Consider the following 16,341-nt stretch of genomic DNA (forward strand, 5'->3'; position numbering starts at 1 on the left):
GGTTTTGGTTATCATCAGTTCTCAGTTAAAGTCATAATGTTGCCATGGTTTAAGTGGTGAGGTATCAGAAGTGTAGATTTTTATTTGGGTCCCTTTCAACCTGGGATTCTGTGATTCTGTGAAAACTAAGTGGGCTTCTGTCAACATTGTTTCTGCAGTAGCAATCATTAGTATTTCTATTTTTCAGATAATTAGTATTCTTTTTTATAAGTTGCTTTATCAGGTTTTTTGTTGAGGACCATCTTTTCATATTCAGTCAGGTATCACGTTTTATATATGTATTTTCACATTATATTTTTCTGTCATGTTCACTGATATGCACACACACATATACACACATGCATACAGTCTCTCATACTCTTCATATATTGGCTGGAGCTGGTAGTGACAACTTTAGCTTTTTTACCGGGAGATATCTAGAAATGTTATTAATTGCCTGTACAGAACTTTGCAAGATTTGAATCATTCAGGCCAAAGTTCTCCATTCAACAGAGAGGGGCAAGGGGGTGGGATAGAGAGACTGGTTCCGCCTGGCAAGGAAGAGTAAGACCAGATGAGGAGTTTACCTGGCTGCAACTTTAGGAAAATAGAGCCACAGGTTCTGCAGTGCCTGAGGTACGTGCTTCTTGAGGCCTGGGATGGTGATGCCTGAGACTTGCCAGACCTCTGTTGCCAGCAAGTGTCCGTGAAATCCATCGACAAAGTCTCAGCCACCCTAGCTGCAGATGTGCATAAAACAACATGTCTTTTACCTTCCTACATCCCCTCCTTCTTTCACAACATGCTTTGCCGGCTTCTGCATGAAATGAGGTGGGTATCCTAGTTCTACAAATAACATTCTTGTATTCTGCCCAACTAATAGCAGAAGTCCCAGCTTGTGCCAAGGATCCAGCAGGGTGGGAGAGAGCAAAAGGGTTCCTATGGAAGAAATAAATTTATGACTTTGTGACTCAAGACTCTATTGCAGTGCCTCTGCGTGAGAGGATCCAGTTGTGATTGTTCATTTGGTCTTAACTGTGCCATTTCTTATAATGTGAGTGCTTGTCTTTGCAATACTAACAGTCTCTTAATTCAGCTTATGTGTGGTCTGTCTGCAGATAAACATTTGTGTGTACATATGCTGTGGTGTATGTACATGTACACATAAATATATCTGTTTCTGTAACTGTGCTTAGATGAAATGTTATGTTAGACTGCAGCTAGGAATAAGACTGTTCAAAGACTCAAAAGTTTATATTTTTCTATGTTGCTTCACTCCCCAGAGGGTTTACAAACCCAGTACGCTAGAGATAACTCTTAAGGTATGTTGCAAGGCGTGCTTCAGACATGCAGCAATCTTAATAAAACCATACTAGTAATTCCAGTATTCCTAGTATGTTTGTCTCCTTAGTTGTCCTTGCCCACCCCACCCATCACACTACTCAAAAAGGAGTAGTAACTTTCCAGGTCAAGTCAAGGGTGCTTAGGAGAGGGTAGAGCACCACCAGGTGTTTCTGTGAAATAGTTGTGCCCAGCGTATGGTGAAGACTCTCATCTGTGGAGCAAAGAGGGCTGGGGGCAAGGGAAGGGAATGTAGTGACATAGAGGAAATGATCATCAGGGATGAGCAGCAGGGCTGTATAGGCATGAGGGTGGAGTCCGAAAGGGTTACAAGAATGGAAACACCTGAAGGGGTTCAAAGGAAGAGTGTCGCACACAGGGATATCTTCAAAAAGAGTAGACATAATGTCAAACAGATCAGAGGTGGAGTAACTAAGAGGTCTTTCAGTAATCAAAGTGCTGCAAGCCGGCATGGTAATTCTGAGAGCAGGAGTGAAAAGTTCTTCTGCAGGATTATTTGGGGAGGGGAGGGGGAGAGAAAGCATGGAGTTTTGGGGTGGTTTTTTTAGGTGAGCAAGGTCCTGAAGACAGTGTTTCAGCTGGGGGGGCGGGGGGAATTTCAGGAGGGGTTCACTACTAGGTGGCTGTGACTCAAAAAATGGAGAAACAGTTACATCTTTACCTGGTCTAGCTCAACAGTGCCTTTTTGAATCAGTGGTTGCAGTTGTTCACGTAAATTCAGTACTTGAATCACCCATAATGCTGAATTGAAGGGGCTGTTGTAAAGCCCAATAAAAATGGGAGTATAATGGAAGACATCCAGATCTGTTCAAATAATAAGCTTGCTCATTTTGTGAGAAATGAACGCTGAAACCTCAACCATTCAGAGTTATTGGATTTTAGAGGAGAGCTTTTATTGCCATCTACTGGTCCAAATAGTCAGTTTGCTCTACTACAACATCCTTTCTAAGAACCGCTTGGAAAATGTTTGCTTACTGAGAAAATATTTTGAAGTGATTGTTTCAGAATATTCCTTAGGCAAGCTTATCTTTGGCATGATATCAGACGAGTCTGTTGTAGTTAGCTATGGTGGCATGCCAAGCTTTATGAAAGGGGGTTCATTTAAACATCTGGAACCTGACGCACCCATAAACGCACTCCCAACACATGCTTCTCTTCGCAGGAAATCAGCTCTACACACACAGAGGGTTTTGTACATGTGCTGTGCAGTGAGTGTGTGTGCATGCACTTTGAAACTGGAGTTGTCAACATTTCTTTCTTCTTTTGACTTCCAAACTACATAAAATTGAGTGGGACTTGAAGAAAAACTTTCTCTTAATTAGTTCTTCAGATTTTCTAATTACTCCAAAGCCCAAAAAAATCAGCAGGAGAGCTTGAAACTTGGAGGCTTGATTAAATTAAGTCAGAATCAAGTCATTGACAAGGTGACATTAGCTTTTTTTATAAATACAGTTATGGAAATGAAAGGCCCAGTTCTGTGTCTTTCTCAAGCAAGATGCCCATTAAATCCATAATTCCTTAATAAGAGCTCTAGGATAAGTATCTAATTTCTCTAAACTCCAAAGCCTTTTATATATTTTTCTGTCTGGTCAGTATGAAATTGCTAAGAGCTGCATTTTCAATTCTTTTGTGCAGGCTTCCGTGCTGGCTGAAAAGTCACTGCTGGGCTGCCATATAACTCAGATCTGCAGAATGTTTATCTTTCATCAGATGAACTAGATGTTTGTACAAGCACTCCCAGACTCCTGCAGATTTAGGGAGCTCAAAATGAGGAAGATCAGCAGTGACATTATTCAAATGTTTTAAACTCACTGTACTCATTTTGACTGAAAAAAAAAAATTGAAAGATGACCTGGCAGTGGAAACCATTTCAGTTAATACATAGGTGTCTACAGCCTTGTACCCACAAGTACACAAAAAGCTCTTCACACAATGATAAAATCTGAAGAAATATCTGGGGAAAGATGTAGCAGCAACAGAAGGCTATTTTTTTAACTAGATTTGCTGATTTGGAGTCTTAAACTGTGTATCGCATACTGAAGTAAGATGATAGAATTGTTGGGGTTTTATTTTTCTTTTCACTGCAGCTCTCATGTTCATGCCCGAGACTACCATAGCCTGACCATCCTCCTAGAGACCTTTGTTTTCAGATATTAACCACAGCCTTTGTACTCATTGTCACTCATGGTTCCTGGTTTTTGTCTTTGTTCTTCTCTCACAGCTACAAGCCCCCAGTGTGAAAGGCTTTGATTTTGCTAAGCAGCATCTGGGCCAGCACAATAAAGATGATGTCCTGATTATCCATGAGCCAGCTCCCTTACCGGGACCTATTAAGGATACTACCCCATCTGAAAATGGAGATGTGCCCAGCCCCAAATCCAAGACTTCCTCAAAGCCTTCAAAGACTGTTCGACACAGAGGGAGGTCAGTTCACAGAGATAAAACAAATTGTAGTAGATGACGGTTTATTAATGGCTGATGGTTACTGTAATTTTAGGGCTATTTCAGTGGGAAGAACTGTTCCAGAGCTCTGGGACTTGCATTTTCTAGTGGGGCATCAGAGTTACACCTCGCTACTCGTTAGTACAAGGTTGTGAGAATTTAGTGTCCGTATTTCTCTTAAAGGCAACATGCCCAGTTAAGAGGGGTATTCAAGATGCTACTAGGTTGGCTGGAGTCAAGTCACTGCTTGTGAGGTGGGAACACCAAGTGTATGTTTACTGATGCATTCTCTTTGTAGTGATCTCTAGCTGCTAAGGAAACAGTTGGTTAAAAGCAAATGAAAACCATTGATGAATAGCAGTGAGTTTCAATAATATTAATAGTGATCAGTACATATATGATAAGTTGGAATTTCCAGAAATAATCAGTATCTCCAACATTCAGGGAGGATGCATAAGTGGTTTTAATTACGGTTATCTGGTTGCTCTCATAGCAAACCAGCTTTGGTCAGGAAAAGGAGTGAGAATTTACAGCTGTGCAAGTGGAGAAGCGCCTGTCAACTTTCAGCAGTAGTTTCCTAACCTTTTCCAATAATCAAATTATGTGAATGTGTCTTGCTGGACAGGATTGTGTTTGTAGGATAAGTGCTGTAACAGAGCTATGCAGTAAGGATCTGTGCATTAAAAAAAAAAAAGGGAGGGGGGGTGGGGGGTGGGATAAGTGGGAAAGTAATAGGTGGGGGAAAAAATGGAGCCTGGGGAGAGGAGTGCTATGATGAGTCACAAACAGCTCCTCACTGCGGAGCTCCTCTGTGCTTCACTTTCCAATAATTCTTCTTCCTCTCCCTCCCTCTCGTATTTTTGCACTCCTCAGTCTCCAGCTGTGCATCCCCTGTGCTTTTACCTATGTGCTATTGCATGGTGGGAGAAAAAAAGCCAACAACCAAGGGCAGAGTTGAATGAGCTTAGAAAGAAAATAACGGTGGTTCTTCCTGAGCTGCAGGTATCTGTGACTTAGCTTGCTCCTCTGCTCAACCCTCTGTGCTTCCTCTAAAGGCCCAGTTGTCCTAAGACCCTTGCTTCATCTTTCCCACGTAGGCTTTGTACAGCTCAGTTTACACCTTTCCAGATGCTGAGCCTGTCTTTCTAACGCCCTATAGGCCTTGCAAATAGCAGACCTCTGCTAGGAGAGTGGAAGGTGGGCAAAATCAGAAAATAATGGAAGAAAAATTACCTAACTCGTTTTGGTGTAGCTTAAATAAATTAAATTAATATAAATCGGAAGGACAAGTGTTTCTGCATTTCTTCTATAAAGGTCAGAACTGGCCTAAGACAGAGGTGATACTTAGGGAGAGGGGAAGGTATCTATATTCACATGCACAGGAGTATAAGAAAGATATTTAAACTTGAGGCTGTTACTGTATTTCATCTAGAATAATTCAGAAAATTAAGCAGGAAAAATTTTCAGAAGCCAACATTTTGATGCTTCCCTTGAAGACAATAATGAATCATTGATCAAATTTGGAACAAGGATATTTCTTTTTTCATAGTATCTGAATTCAAACGCTTCAAAGTGTTTTCAAGAGAATTTCCCTCCTCTCCCTCATCCTCCCTTAAGAGGAAATATCCCTTTAGGCTTAACTATGGAGATGTTACCATCATCTCCCTAACATGGTGACATGCCCATGTCAGCTTGAGATTTAAAACATTTATTCCCCAAGGCCAAAGTTGAAATGTGAAATGATAGCATGGTGTGTTGTGTTGGTTTTAGCTGTTTTCTGTTTTGTGAGAAAATACAGAACTCTGTTCATCACAGTGTAATTCTGGACTGTATGTTGCATGCCAGGCAATGGAGTGGTGATGTGAGTACATGTTCTGTATCTGTAAAAAACAACAAACAAGAAAAACAACTGAGTTCAGAAAGCAGAGCATCTCTAGGCTCCAGCTGAGAGTCGGACCTGTCGTTTTGGCTTGAGAGGATACAACTGCATATTCCTCAGCACTTGTAAAGAATGACTGATGTTGACTCAGCACTATTTATGTTTCTATAGTTTTCTAAATGATAATTTAGATAGACTGAGGAAAGAGTAAGAAGGAATACAAAGCACAATGAGGTGAAACAATGTCAGTAGCAGATCTGAAAACAGAACTCCAGCCTTACACTCTGCTGAACCAAGACAAAGGTGATGGAGATGATAGGTCTGCCCACCCTCTCCACCTCAGAAAACAGGAAGAGATGCAATGGTGGAGATCTGCAAGCTCATTGAGAACCATTTCTCTTTTTTTCTCTGGTAACTTTTTTTTCCCTTGAGATGTGACTTCTTAGTATTACAGTCCTACAGAAAAGAATGGAAGACAGAGTTCAATTAACAGTGCATTCTTCAGGGAGGATAAAAAGGGGAGTTGAATTCAGAACATTGCCTGCTGCAAGGACTAAGTTTAACTTGCAGCGAACTTGTCTGGCTGGGTATAGTTACCTTAGTCTGTGTGCTGTAGGCAGGTTGATGTTTAGCCAGGAGCCTCAGTAACTAGTTCAGAGATCCACGTAGCCCAAGCAAATCTTGCACTTAACAAGGTTAATGCACAGACATGTGCAAATTTCAGTGATTAACTCCTTGCATGAATAGAATACAAATGTTCACAAGACAAAATGGTCACTAGAGACACTGTCACAAAGGCTGATCCCATATGGAAAGACAGGCTTAGCTGGGCGTTGGTGTATGCCCTATATTTTTGCTATTTTTATATTATCTGAATGATTTTACAGTTGAAGTATTCTGTTGGGGGAAATCACAGTATTTCTTTATTTTTCTGTAATCGACCACAAAAATTATGAACACTGAGATTGTAATTTGTAGGTAACAAATGTTCTTAAGAGCCTCATGACTGCATGGGAATAACTACATAAAAGTAGCTTTTCTGAATGGCCCTACGTTTAACTAGTCAGGAAAATATTCACATGGACTTGTAGTGTTAGCAAGAGAATGACAAGTTAGCAAGTCTGAATATTAGACTAATTACCTGTATGGGTTTCTTATTTCTAATATAATTCTTTTCTGTCTGAAAAGTAAACTGCTACTTATGAACGCAGAGCTTCTTGAAGTGTGTTTTAAAGGAAAGATTAGTTAATAATCATGTCACACGTGAATCCTGTTGCAGTCAGTTTTCACACGCAACAACAATAACATCATGGCAATGAATATCTAACTATGATAATTTATTATAAATTTATTTATAAACAGAGGAAAATATTAGCAGTCTTCACAAGATACTTTAGCACAGGATTCTTTGCATCTGGGAACTGTGCCCCTTTGCAAACTTATGTTACATGTTTGTTTTTTAATGTTTGTGGCAGAGTTTCACCATCAGATGCTGACTCCACAGCAAGTGAACAATCCAGTGGGAGAGAGACAGGAGAAGAATCTGCAAGACCGTCAACTGTTGCAAACGAAGGCAAACCACGCAGAGCAGTGAAAAAGGGTTCGTTACTTTTTTTTTTTCCCTTGTGTGCACTAGCAGTGCTTTACTCAGGCTGAAGAGCTACTCTAGTGCTATAACTTTTCTAAACTCATCATTGGCTGTTAATTTTTCTGGTTTGTGTCGCAGAAAATTTTCTTCCTCTCCTTTTTGGTTTAGTTTCTTCTGTTGAAACTGAGATCTGCGCATTCCTTTCATTCCAGCAAGCTTTTGAAACTAATGGCTTAGCAGGAATGAATCTTCCCTCCTTTTCTCTCCCACACACCCCCAGCACACCTCTTTCCATTTAGGCCTAACTGTGGCTCTTGTGGTAGCAATCTTGCAGACACAGGCAGTAGAGGTCACGGCAGGACTTGATAGAGCATTGCTTATATGTCTCTAACTGTAACTCAAAAAAGTGAGATTGAAAAAAAAGAAACCAGAAAGGTAAAATTTCTGCAAATAAGTTCTAATTCACACATCAAAATGCCTTGATGATTGTGCTTTAGAAAGATGAAAATCCGGTGCTAATATGCTAACAACAGTGACATTTTTTTGTAAAGAACCATCTTCCTTCCATTAAAGTGCCACCATTTGTCTTGTAGGTACTCTAAGATACATTTCTTTCCTTATTGAAAACTTAATCACGCGCTGCAAACCCACTTTCATTTTTTAATTAAATTATTCTTCTAAATTCTTTTCCTTGTTAAAAGTGTGTGGTTAACTGTGCCTACGCAGACACCAAGTGTTTTTTCTGAGAGCCTTTTGGGTTTAGATGGCTTACTGTTTTCTTGAGGTTTTGGTTACCAGATCTTTACCTTAATTCGCAGTAGTCTTCCTAGAGAAAATCCTGATGCTGAATTATCTGATAAAGGAGTTTGTGATATCCCCATCTGTTCTTAATACACATGGCCTTGGCGGCAGCAGAAATTGAAAAAAAAGGAAATATTGACCACATTGTGAGCAGTCTCTTCAGTACATTGAATGTTTTTTCCCCATGCTCCATGAAATACCAGCTGAGATGTAAAGATGACTACTGAGGAATGCCGTGCCAGTGAAATTCAGGTCATAGCAGACAATCTTCAGTTTTTGCTTATGTTGAAGAAGTGAGGTTGAGGAATTTGTAAGATAGTTTATCTAAACACCTAGTTCTTGGATGGCTAAACAGCAACTTAAATAACGTATGATTCTTAAACTTCCATAATGTGGACTACTCCTGGAAGAGAAGGGTGATGGAGCAGGCTTTCCTCTGTAACGAACATGTAAGAAAACAAAGCACAGGATCTGCTAATGTGACTGGAAAGTTATACATCCTAATTATTCAGCAGGCAGTGTATCCTGTAAGTACATCACACAATTTACAAAAAGAAGATCCTGTACTAATGCTGTATGTGTTTTCAGTGCCTTAGGTTAGCTTTAAAGACCAGAGATCATGCCCAGGTAAATACATAAGAAAATAATTATGCTGTGACAGACCTCATCTGAAGATGGTTTATGAGTTGCTCCATCCTATCTGACTTCAGTTCTGTTGCCCTGATTTAGTGCTCTCCCATTTCTTCTTACCTGGGAACTCCATTTTTGTCTGTTCATCTTCCATCTTGCTTAAAACTTTCTGTAAGGTTTAACGTTACCTTTTGGTATAGAAGTGTTAGGTATTGCTGCATCTGAATTATCTGGCAAAGGCAGCAAGGATATTGTATAAAATGTGTCCTTTTTTACCTGCTATGCCTTTACTGGATCAAATATACTATTTTTTCAGCATTTGGTCTCTCCAGTTTGGTAATCCTAGGGACTATTTTTAGCATTCACTGTCTGCAGAGCGCTCTCTGTTAAATGGCAGATTCAGCTGCCTTTTTGTGCAGCTGAGGCTTGGCAGTTTGAACCAAGTTCATGCATTTCATTCAGAAGTAAATGCAATCATCTTACTGCTGTGGTTTTTTTTTTTCCAGTTGCCAGTCTAGCTGAATTATTTGTAATAATTACTGTGTTGTCTCTTCTTTTTCCTTTATGTTGTCAGGAGCAAACAGAGTGGGTAAGTAACCAGAGCTGGTAATTGAGTACAAATATGAATAGAGGTGCTGGGGTAGCTGCAATTATATCTTAAGGATGGAAGGATTTGTCTTCTGAGTCTTAAAAAAAACCAAAATTGCTTTTGAGCTAGTGAAGTATAGAAAATTCTCAGTAACACGGATTATAGTCATCCAATTTAGGCACATTTTTCTAATTTCCTCCCAATTCTTTCAAGTTATTGAGGAAGACGTCACTGTGAAAGAAGCAAAACTGAGGCAGTTGTTGGTCCTGAAGCTAGCTTTGTATAAGCAAGGTAGAGATATTGTTAGAGTTAGTGTCTTTACTAGAAGCCTGAGATAAACATGAGCTACCTGCAAAGAATCACAAATATTTTCTAATGAACTAGTGTTTTTCTGGTCAGGACTGAGACGTAGCAAAGATGGGGCAGAAGAAAGCTGACATTGTCTTTGTTAATGCATACCATATCTAGTATATCATATATGCCATATCTAGATAAATTAAGGACTGTGTCCTCTAATAGCAGTTTCCATCTTACAATAGTAGAGGAGGATGGATATAAGGATGTCTGTGTTGCTTTCCATCATCGGGTTTGTACAAGTAACTAATGAGAGTCATCAGCTGCATCCTGGGAACATAATCTACTGGGATACAAAGAAACTGTGGATCCGTGGAAGATTCCCATTGACTTTAGCTGATTTTGATTAGGGCTTATGCACCTTGGTTGCTGCGTCTCATGCTTCTACCATTCTCTTGAAATAAAAACAATAGCCTTCCTCCTATCTCCAACTGTGTTGGTTTTCATATGAAATCATAGCTTCCTGCAGAGCAATTAATTTTCCTGACATTTCAGTTCAATTAGTAGTTTTAACCCAGGGAACAGTGATGAACATTGATCCTGACATGTGACCTATATGGACTAGTTATTTAAATGTGTTCTGTCCAGTATTTGGGTATAATTCCTCTCCATTTTTTTTCAGCCTCAGCTGTCTAGTCTGAGATCAAAATTTCATTCTAGTAGATAACCTTATAAGGAAGATTTTTCTAACCATGGACAATAGTGTAATATAAGAACTCTGAAATGAGAAACCATTCTTATTCATGCTGTCAGAACTTCTAAAGGAGCTCATACATGTGTTGACTTAGAAACCATTTCTCCTTTTGTTGTATATGTACAGCTCTGCAGTTCCTGGCTTTCTTATCTACTTTACTGTACTTCTGTCTTGGTTTGTATTTATAGACACATTCAGCACAGAGAGGATGTCAGATGCAGTTTCTGGGAGTTTGGTGCATGCGTGTGTGTGTGTGTGTGTGTACGCGCACGGCTTTTCTGCAAAAGAGAGTAACGTATGATGTTACTGTAGAGCCTTACCAAAATTTGACAGTGGGACTTTTGGACAGTTTTACCAAATTAGTTTTAGACTGTTTCAGCCAAGAGGCCTCTGCCAAGCGTTTGTTTATGTGTGCAAATGGAAAGGTTATGGATGAAATTATAAAGGCTCAGAGTGAATGCTCAGCCTAATTGAGTATAGTGGACCTTGCTAACCAAGTAATATGAAAATAACCTTAAAATTTTATGTTGGAGGTCAGTGAGCTTTGAGAACTGCCGTTAGACTGGAAAGGCTGGGAAAAATTACTAATGTATGGGGAGAACTGGAAAATGGATGCAGAAGTTCAGATTTCCATTGCGCTGCAGGATCGCTCTGAGGGATTCACACTAACTACTTAATATATCTTCTATCCCTCTCTGTGAGAGGCAGTGCTTCTAAGAAATGCATGAAGATGGGGCTGTGAAGATGACAAATGGTAAAGATCATATAAATAGCTACAGAGAGAGATGGATATATTTCATTTAGGCTCTGTGTCTGGCAAAACATTTGGGACACAAATCTTGAGTGGAACTGTTTACCTTCGTTTTAAGGACACTTATACAGCAAAGTCACATTTGTGATGCATGCCATGTATAAATATGTACATTTGACAATGCATTGATCACGTTTGAGAAATATGAAAAATAAAGAATTTTGCTTAGCTTGTGGCCAGATTGCTTTCCAGCCCAAAAGTAATGTGCTGTGAATATAATAGTGTACCCTCCTCACCTGCTTCCTCTTTGTGCTAGAAGAGGGAAGCAAAGGATCAAGTCATCTATAGTGATCTACAGAGGATAGCCTTCACTCCTCTTCTGAACCCTATACTTCATTACCAGCATGTGTGGCAAATGGATCATAGCAGTGGCTGTTTTCTTTTCCTTCTTGTCTGTTGGAGTTGGATCAGGTTGATCAACAATTGATTCTGTATTGGAATCAAATCAGATTCTCCTTCTGGTTTGCATCTGAGAATCACAGCCTGTTATTAGAAGTCTGTGCAAGGATGTGGGACTATGTCCCTCTACTCTGTTGTATTCCTCCATAAGAGGAGTCACAAATCTGAATCTCATACTGCTTATATTTCATGGTGAAAGCAGTTTGAGAATTTGTGGTGTTACCATGTGGACAAGACAAAAGATTTTTTTGCGAGTCTTCAGTAGTTTTAGCAAGTCTAATCCACATAATGGTTCCTGTTGTAGGTGTAGCTCCAGCAAAGAAATACCACTGGAGTGATCCTACAGATTTCAAGTCTTTTGAGGGAGATGACCCATTTCTGTGGAAGTGATTAACTGTTGGCAGGACCAGGGCTGCAACTTTCATGTGTATTGGTTTCTATAACATCTTGTGCTGATAATATTTGGGTTGATTTAACCTCTTCAGCAAATTACAACATGGCATTATTTGTGCAGCTTGCTTATTACTATGTGAACTGTTTATCCTGTCACAGAGAAGAAAACGGTGCTTTAAAAGCTTTAATCAGTAAAATGTCTGTAGAATTCTTTGTATTTTCTGTGGATTTCTAAAGGTTTTATTTTTTTAGTTCATCTATCACTCCTATCACTTGAGAACTGCATTTTGCAGTGACACATCTTTTATTGCTATTTGAACCTCCATTTCAGGAATTTGCATCTCCTTAAGTACTGATAAGAGAAACCATTAGCAGTACGTACTTGAACAGCTTTTTATGGAGTAAAGTAGATTGAGATTTTGGGGGGTTGCAAATGCCAAGAGCTTGATTTACAGAAATAAAGAATGACAGCTCACCTTCTGGAAATGTAATGGGAAAATGTTTATAATTTGCAAATGACTGGGTAAACTCGTTGTATACTAAATGTGAATCAGCTGGAAGGCCTATAGGGCAAATTAAACACAGATGGAAAACATGGCATAGTCTTGTAGCATGGCGTCTGTAGAGCTTAATGTTTGACTGAGATAACCCTAGCAGCACTACTTTACTCTGTATTTGTTCTGGTGATTTAGGACCTCCTCAGACCAGCAGTGGAAATGAGCAGCACTCTTCAGCCTCCATCTTCGAACATGTGGATAGGATGTCGCGTTCCTCAGATGCCAGCAGACGGGTCCCAAGCAAGATCCAGCTGATTGCTATGCAACCAATGGCAGCACCTCCGGTTCAGAACTCGGTGCTTTCTGATCGAGTAGCAGAGACCAACAAAATTAATAAAGAGGTATTTTTAAAGTGCTTTGAATGTTTGTGGAGGACTGTTTGCCCAGCCAAGAAGGAAGTGAAAAGTATCCAGTTTCTTGTTATCAGGAGTTCCTCGTTAGTTCCTGAGGAGTTGAATTTTGAGCAGTTTCCGTCCAGAGAGATAATCTGACCCGTTTTTAAGAAATACCTAAACCAAAACTTAAACAGTGAGAGGAGAGCAAATCTGATCGTCAGGATACACCTTGTGTTACCATCCTTTTGCCTAGTCAGCAGGACATGACTTAAGAGAGTTGTGTTAACTGTGTGTGAATTGGAATGTCTGGCCCACCTTGGCTTTCATTCTACACCGTTCTTTTGACTTTTCAGCAACTCAGGATGTGGGTTATACAAACAAGTTATCTCAAGACATTCTGGGGTGTGAATTTGCAGCACATTCATTGCTTCCAACTTCTGCTGTGTTCATCTGACAGTAAACACACAGAAACTTCCTGCTTTCTCTGAGGTTCACGATACTGTAAGCAGAATATGAGCATGCCTGGGGCATTAGGAGAGAAGGTAATGTGCTGTAAAACCACATCATACGCTGCCTGACAGTGCCATGTACCTGCACCCCGGTTTTGTACTGGGTGTAAGATGGCATCTTCTCATAATTCAGAGTGGAAGATTGATGAAACCTTTAACTTAACTGTGTTAAGCTACTGTGTTTCTGAGTACCTTACAGAAGAGAGATAAATACATATATCTAGTATGCATAGGCAAGAGGGACCACAAAACAGAAATCTGATTATATGGGCAGAAGACATATAAATCAAACTATAAATGTAAAGAATAAGTCTGGCTTGTGACCCTTTTGTGGGTTTTCTGTGATTTTCATAAGAGAATACACAAAAATAAATTTTTATTTGGTTTTTAATTCGCTGCTGCAGATGTGTTCCAGAACTAGTCCAGCACAGGCAGAGCAGTAGTTGCTACCTGATCTGGTGCCCAAGTATTTTTCATTGATAAGAATTATTTTGGTGAGTGTTGGGCCAGGACTTAAAAGTGTGGTGTTACGGTAACTTTCCTCAGATGATGAGGTCCGCTCCAGGAATTTTGAAAAAAAGGTGGGAAAGAGGTATAAAAACTCAGCCTGCAAGAAGACATAGAGCTGGTAACACCATATGGGGACCTGGCCCTTGTATTGCTGCTAAGTTTCTGCATAGCTTGTGGTGGCCTCTCATGCTCAGCAGAGGCACCAAGTTAGGAGCTCCATTAGCTCTTTAAGTTCTTGCTGCTTATGTGATGAAGGTTATTAAAGGGAATGGGTGACAGACTTCAACACTATTGATCAAAAGTATCTCTGTTTGACAAGCAAAGGTAGATCTAGCCTGTAATGGTTAGTCTTATTTTTTAGGGCAGTGTCACTTCTGGCAGACAGCAGGAGTTCTTTGTGTTCCTCATGCCTTTTGTTTAAAAACTGCCACCTCTCCTCTAATTGCACTTGCTGTGCTGGTAATTGTATTGTGTATAATAGTACATCTGCCTGAGGAGACAATGGGGATACTGCAAAATATCCAAGAAAGAAAGTGTGTTTACAAATTGTGTGACTTATTTTAATCCTTCAGAGATTTGGGGGAGGGAGGGGGAGAAGGAAGGAAGGGAGGAGAGGTTTACAGAAGAGCAGCAGAAAGTTCTGTTTGAAAAACTACAAGTGAAAAATGCAGTTGATTTTTTCCCTCCTTCTTTAAGATACAAACAGCCCTGAGGCATAAATCTGAGATTGAGCATCACCGCAATAAGATTCGTCTTCGTGCCAAGCGCAAAGGGCACTATGAATTTCCAGTGGTGGATGATGTGGTGGTGGTTGACTCCAAAGAACAGCACAGAATATATCGCAAGGCACAGATGCAGATTGACAAGATCTTGGACCCTGGAGGCAGTGTGCCTACTGTCTTCATAGAGCCCAGGAAGAGGTAGGGTTTCAAAGATGGGAAAAAACGATTTTCTTTGAGTCAGTATCCAAAGTATGTCAAACCCATATTTCTGAACTTTCAGAGCTTAAAATCATTTTGATCACTAGTTGAATTTGAGTTACCTAGGTGAAAATGTTTGGGTTGTTCTAAATACTTTTTTATTTGTTTCAGTGTATGCCAGTATGTTTTGTTTTCAGATTATTGTTTTACAAGTTCTCAGGGGTGAATTCTCCATAAATAAACCCAAAGGTATGAAAACTGTCTTAAAAAAATTTAGTATTTGCTCTGCTATTTGCTTGAATAATTCTTGTGTGGTGTAGAAGGATCAAACTGTAATATAAGCACTAAAAAGAAGGGGAAAAATATGCAAAATAAGGAAACCCTTGAACAACTTAAAAAGCATGAGGATTCTGAATTTTAAAGGCAAGTTCACAAATCAACAAGATAACCTTTTACATATTCCTTCCAGGTAATGTGGCATGTTTGTCAGCCTCACAGATCTGCCTTCCTGGTGTTATATTTCCAGAGAAGGTCTTCCCTGGGCTCTGTTTAGGGTTTACAAATACTGGCACTTTGTTTCTGGAGCACTGGTACCCTGTGACTGCTTCCATTCTGACAGAAAGTAGCTTTTCCCCAGCTGCATGGGTTCCACAGTTGGTTTGCCTGGTAGGGTTAAGCCCAACATGCCAAATGCAAAGCCTTGTTGGCAGTGTGATCTGTTCTGCTGGTGCAAATGTGTCAGACATTGGTCTAGAGAGGCACTGGCAGGGGCTTGAGCACAGTCAGCTTTGAAAGATCAATGTAGAAGGAAAGTAATACTGGAGAAAGTTTGAGGGAGGAAGGGGACAGTTTGGAGAGCTGTCAACGAGGGTGTCAGGAGAAGCTTGAGGAGAGAGATTCAGGGCTAACTAATGGGACTTGCATGAAAAACTGGGAAAGGGAAGAGAAACAGGGCTGAGGCAAGGGTGACTTGGAGGGAACAATCAGAGGAGTTCAACCTTGAGTGGGATGAGAAGAAAAATTGTAAAAAGAAATGTCATTACCTTTGTCTTGTTTGTTTTTTCTCTCTCTGCTTCTTGTTTTCTTCCTGTTAAGTTCTCGTGCAAAACGTTCTCCCAAGCAGCGCCGGCGACATCAGATAAATGGTAGTCCCATCGATGCAGAAAAGGACAGATTAATCACAACTGACAGTGATGGAACATACAAAAGGCCCCCAGGAGTCAATAACTCTGCATATATTGTATGTATGTCTGTCTCTTGAATGACAGGAGAGCTCTGATAATTTTAATGGCAGTTGTGACATGGGGAGGTTTTTGGCCTTCTGACTATGGTCTGTATAGCTGATTCCAATCACATGTAGTTAACATGCAAATCAAAGTGAAACAAGGATTTCACTGGCAGTCTGTCAGTATTAAGCAGTAAAATTCTGCCAAGTATTCCTTGATAATAAAGAGGCCAAGAGCCAAAACCTTGTTTTCATTAATGGCACTGTATTATGCACATGAAAGTGTGCTTGGCATGTTCCACAATACATTGGAACATCGTTTCACTCTAGTACAATTTGCTGATGTTATATATTCATATGTTAC

General features: G+C 40.0%; 1 protein-coding gene across 3 annotated transcripts in view; it reads left to right on the plus strand.

The window, feature by feature from the left end:
- The window catches only part of KIAA1549 (KIAA1549 ortholog), a 153,372-nt gene that overhangs the window by 117,394 nt on the left and 19,637 nt on the right, over positions 1–16,341 (plus strand). For all 3 annotated transcript variants that reach the window (XM_064456786.1, XM_064456766.1, XM_064456776.1), the window contains exons 11-15: positions 3,563–3,765; positions 7,138–7,262; positions 12,614–12,819; positions 14,529–14,752; positions 15,848–15,992. In XM_064456786.1, coding sequence (XP_064312856.1) covers positions 3,563–3,765; positions 7,138–7,262; positions 12,614–12,819; positions 14,529–14,752; positions 15,848–15,992 — 903 coding nt within the window. The remainder of the gene's footprint in view (positions 1–3,562; positions 3,766–7,137; positions 7,263–12,613; positions 12,820–14,528; positions 14,753–15,847; positions 15,993–16,341) is intronic.

This window comes from Phalacrocorax carbo, chromosome 1, assembly GCF_963921805.1.
Source record: "Phalacrocorax carbo chromosome 1, bPhaCar2.1, whole genome shotgun sequence".
In the NCBI taxonomy this organism is placed as follows: domain Eukaryota; kingdom Metazoa; phylum Chordata; class Aves; order Suliformes; family Phalacrocoracidae; genus Phalacrocorax; species Phalacrocorax carbo.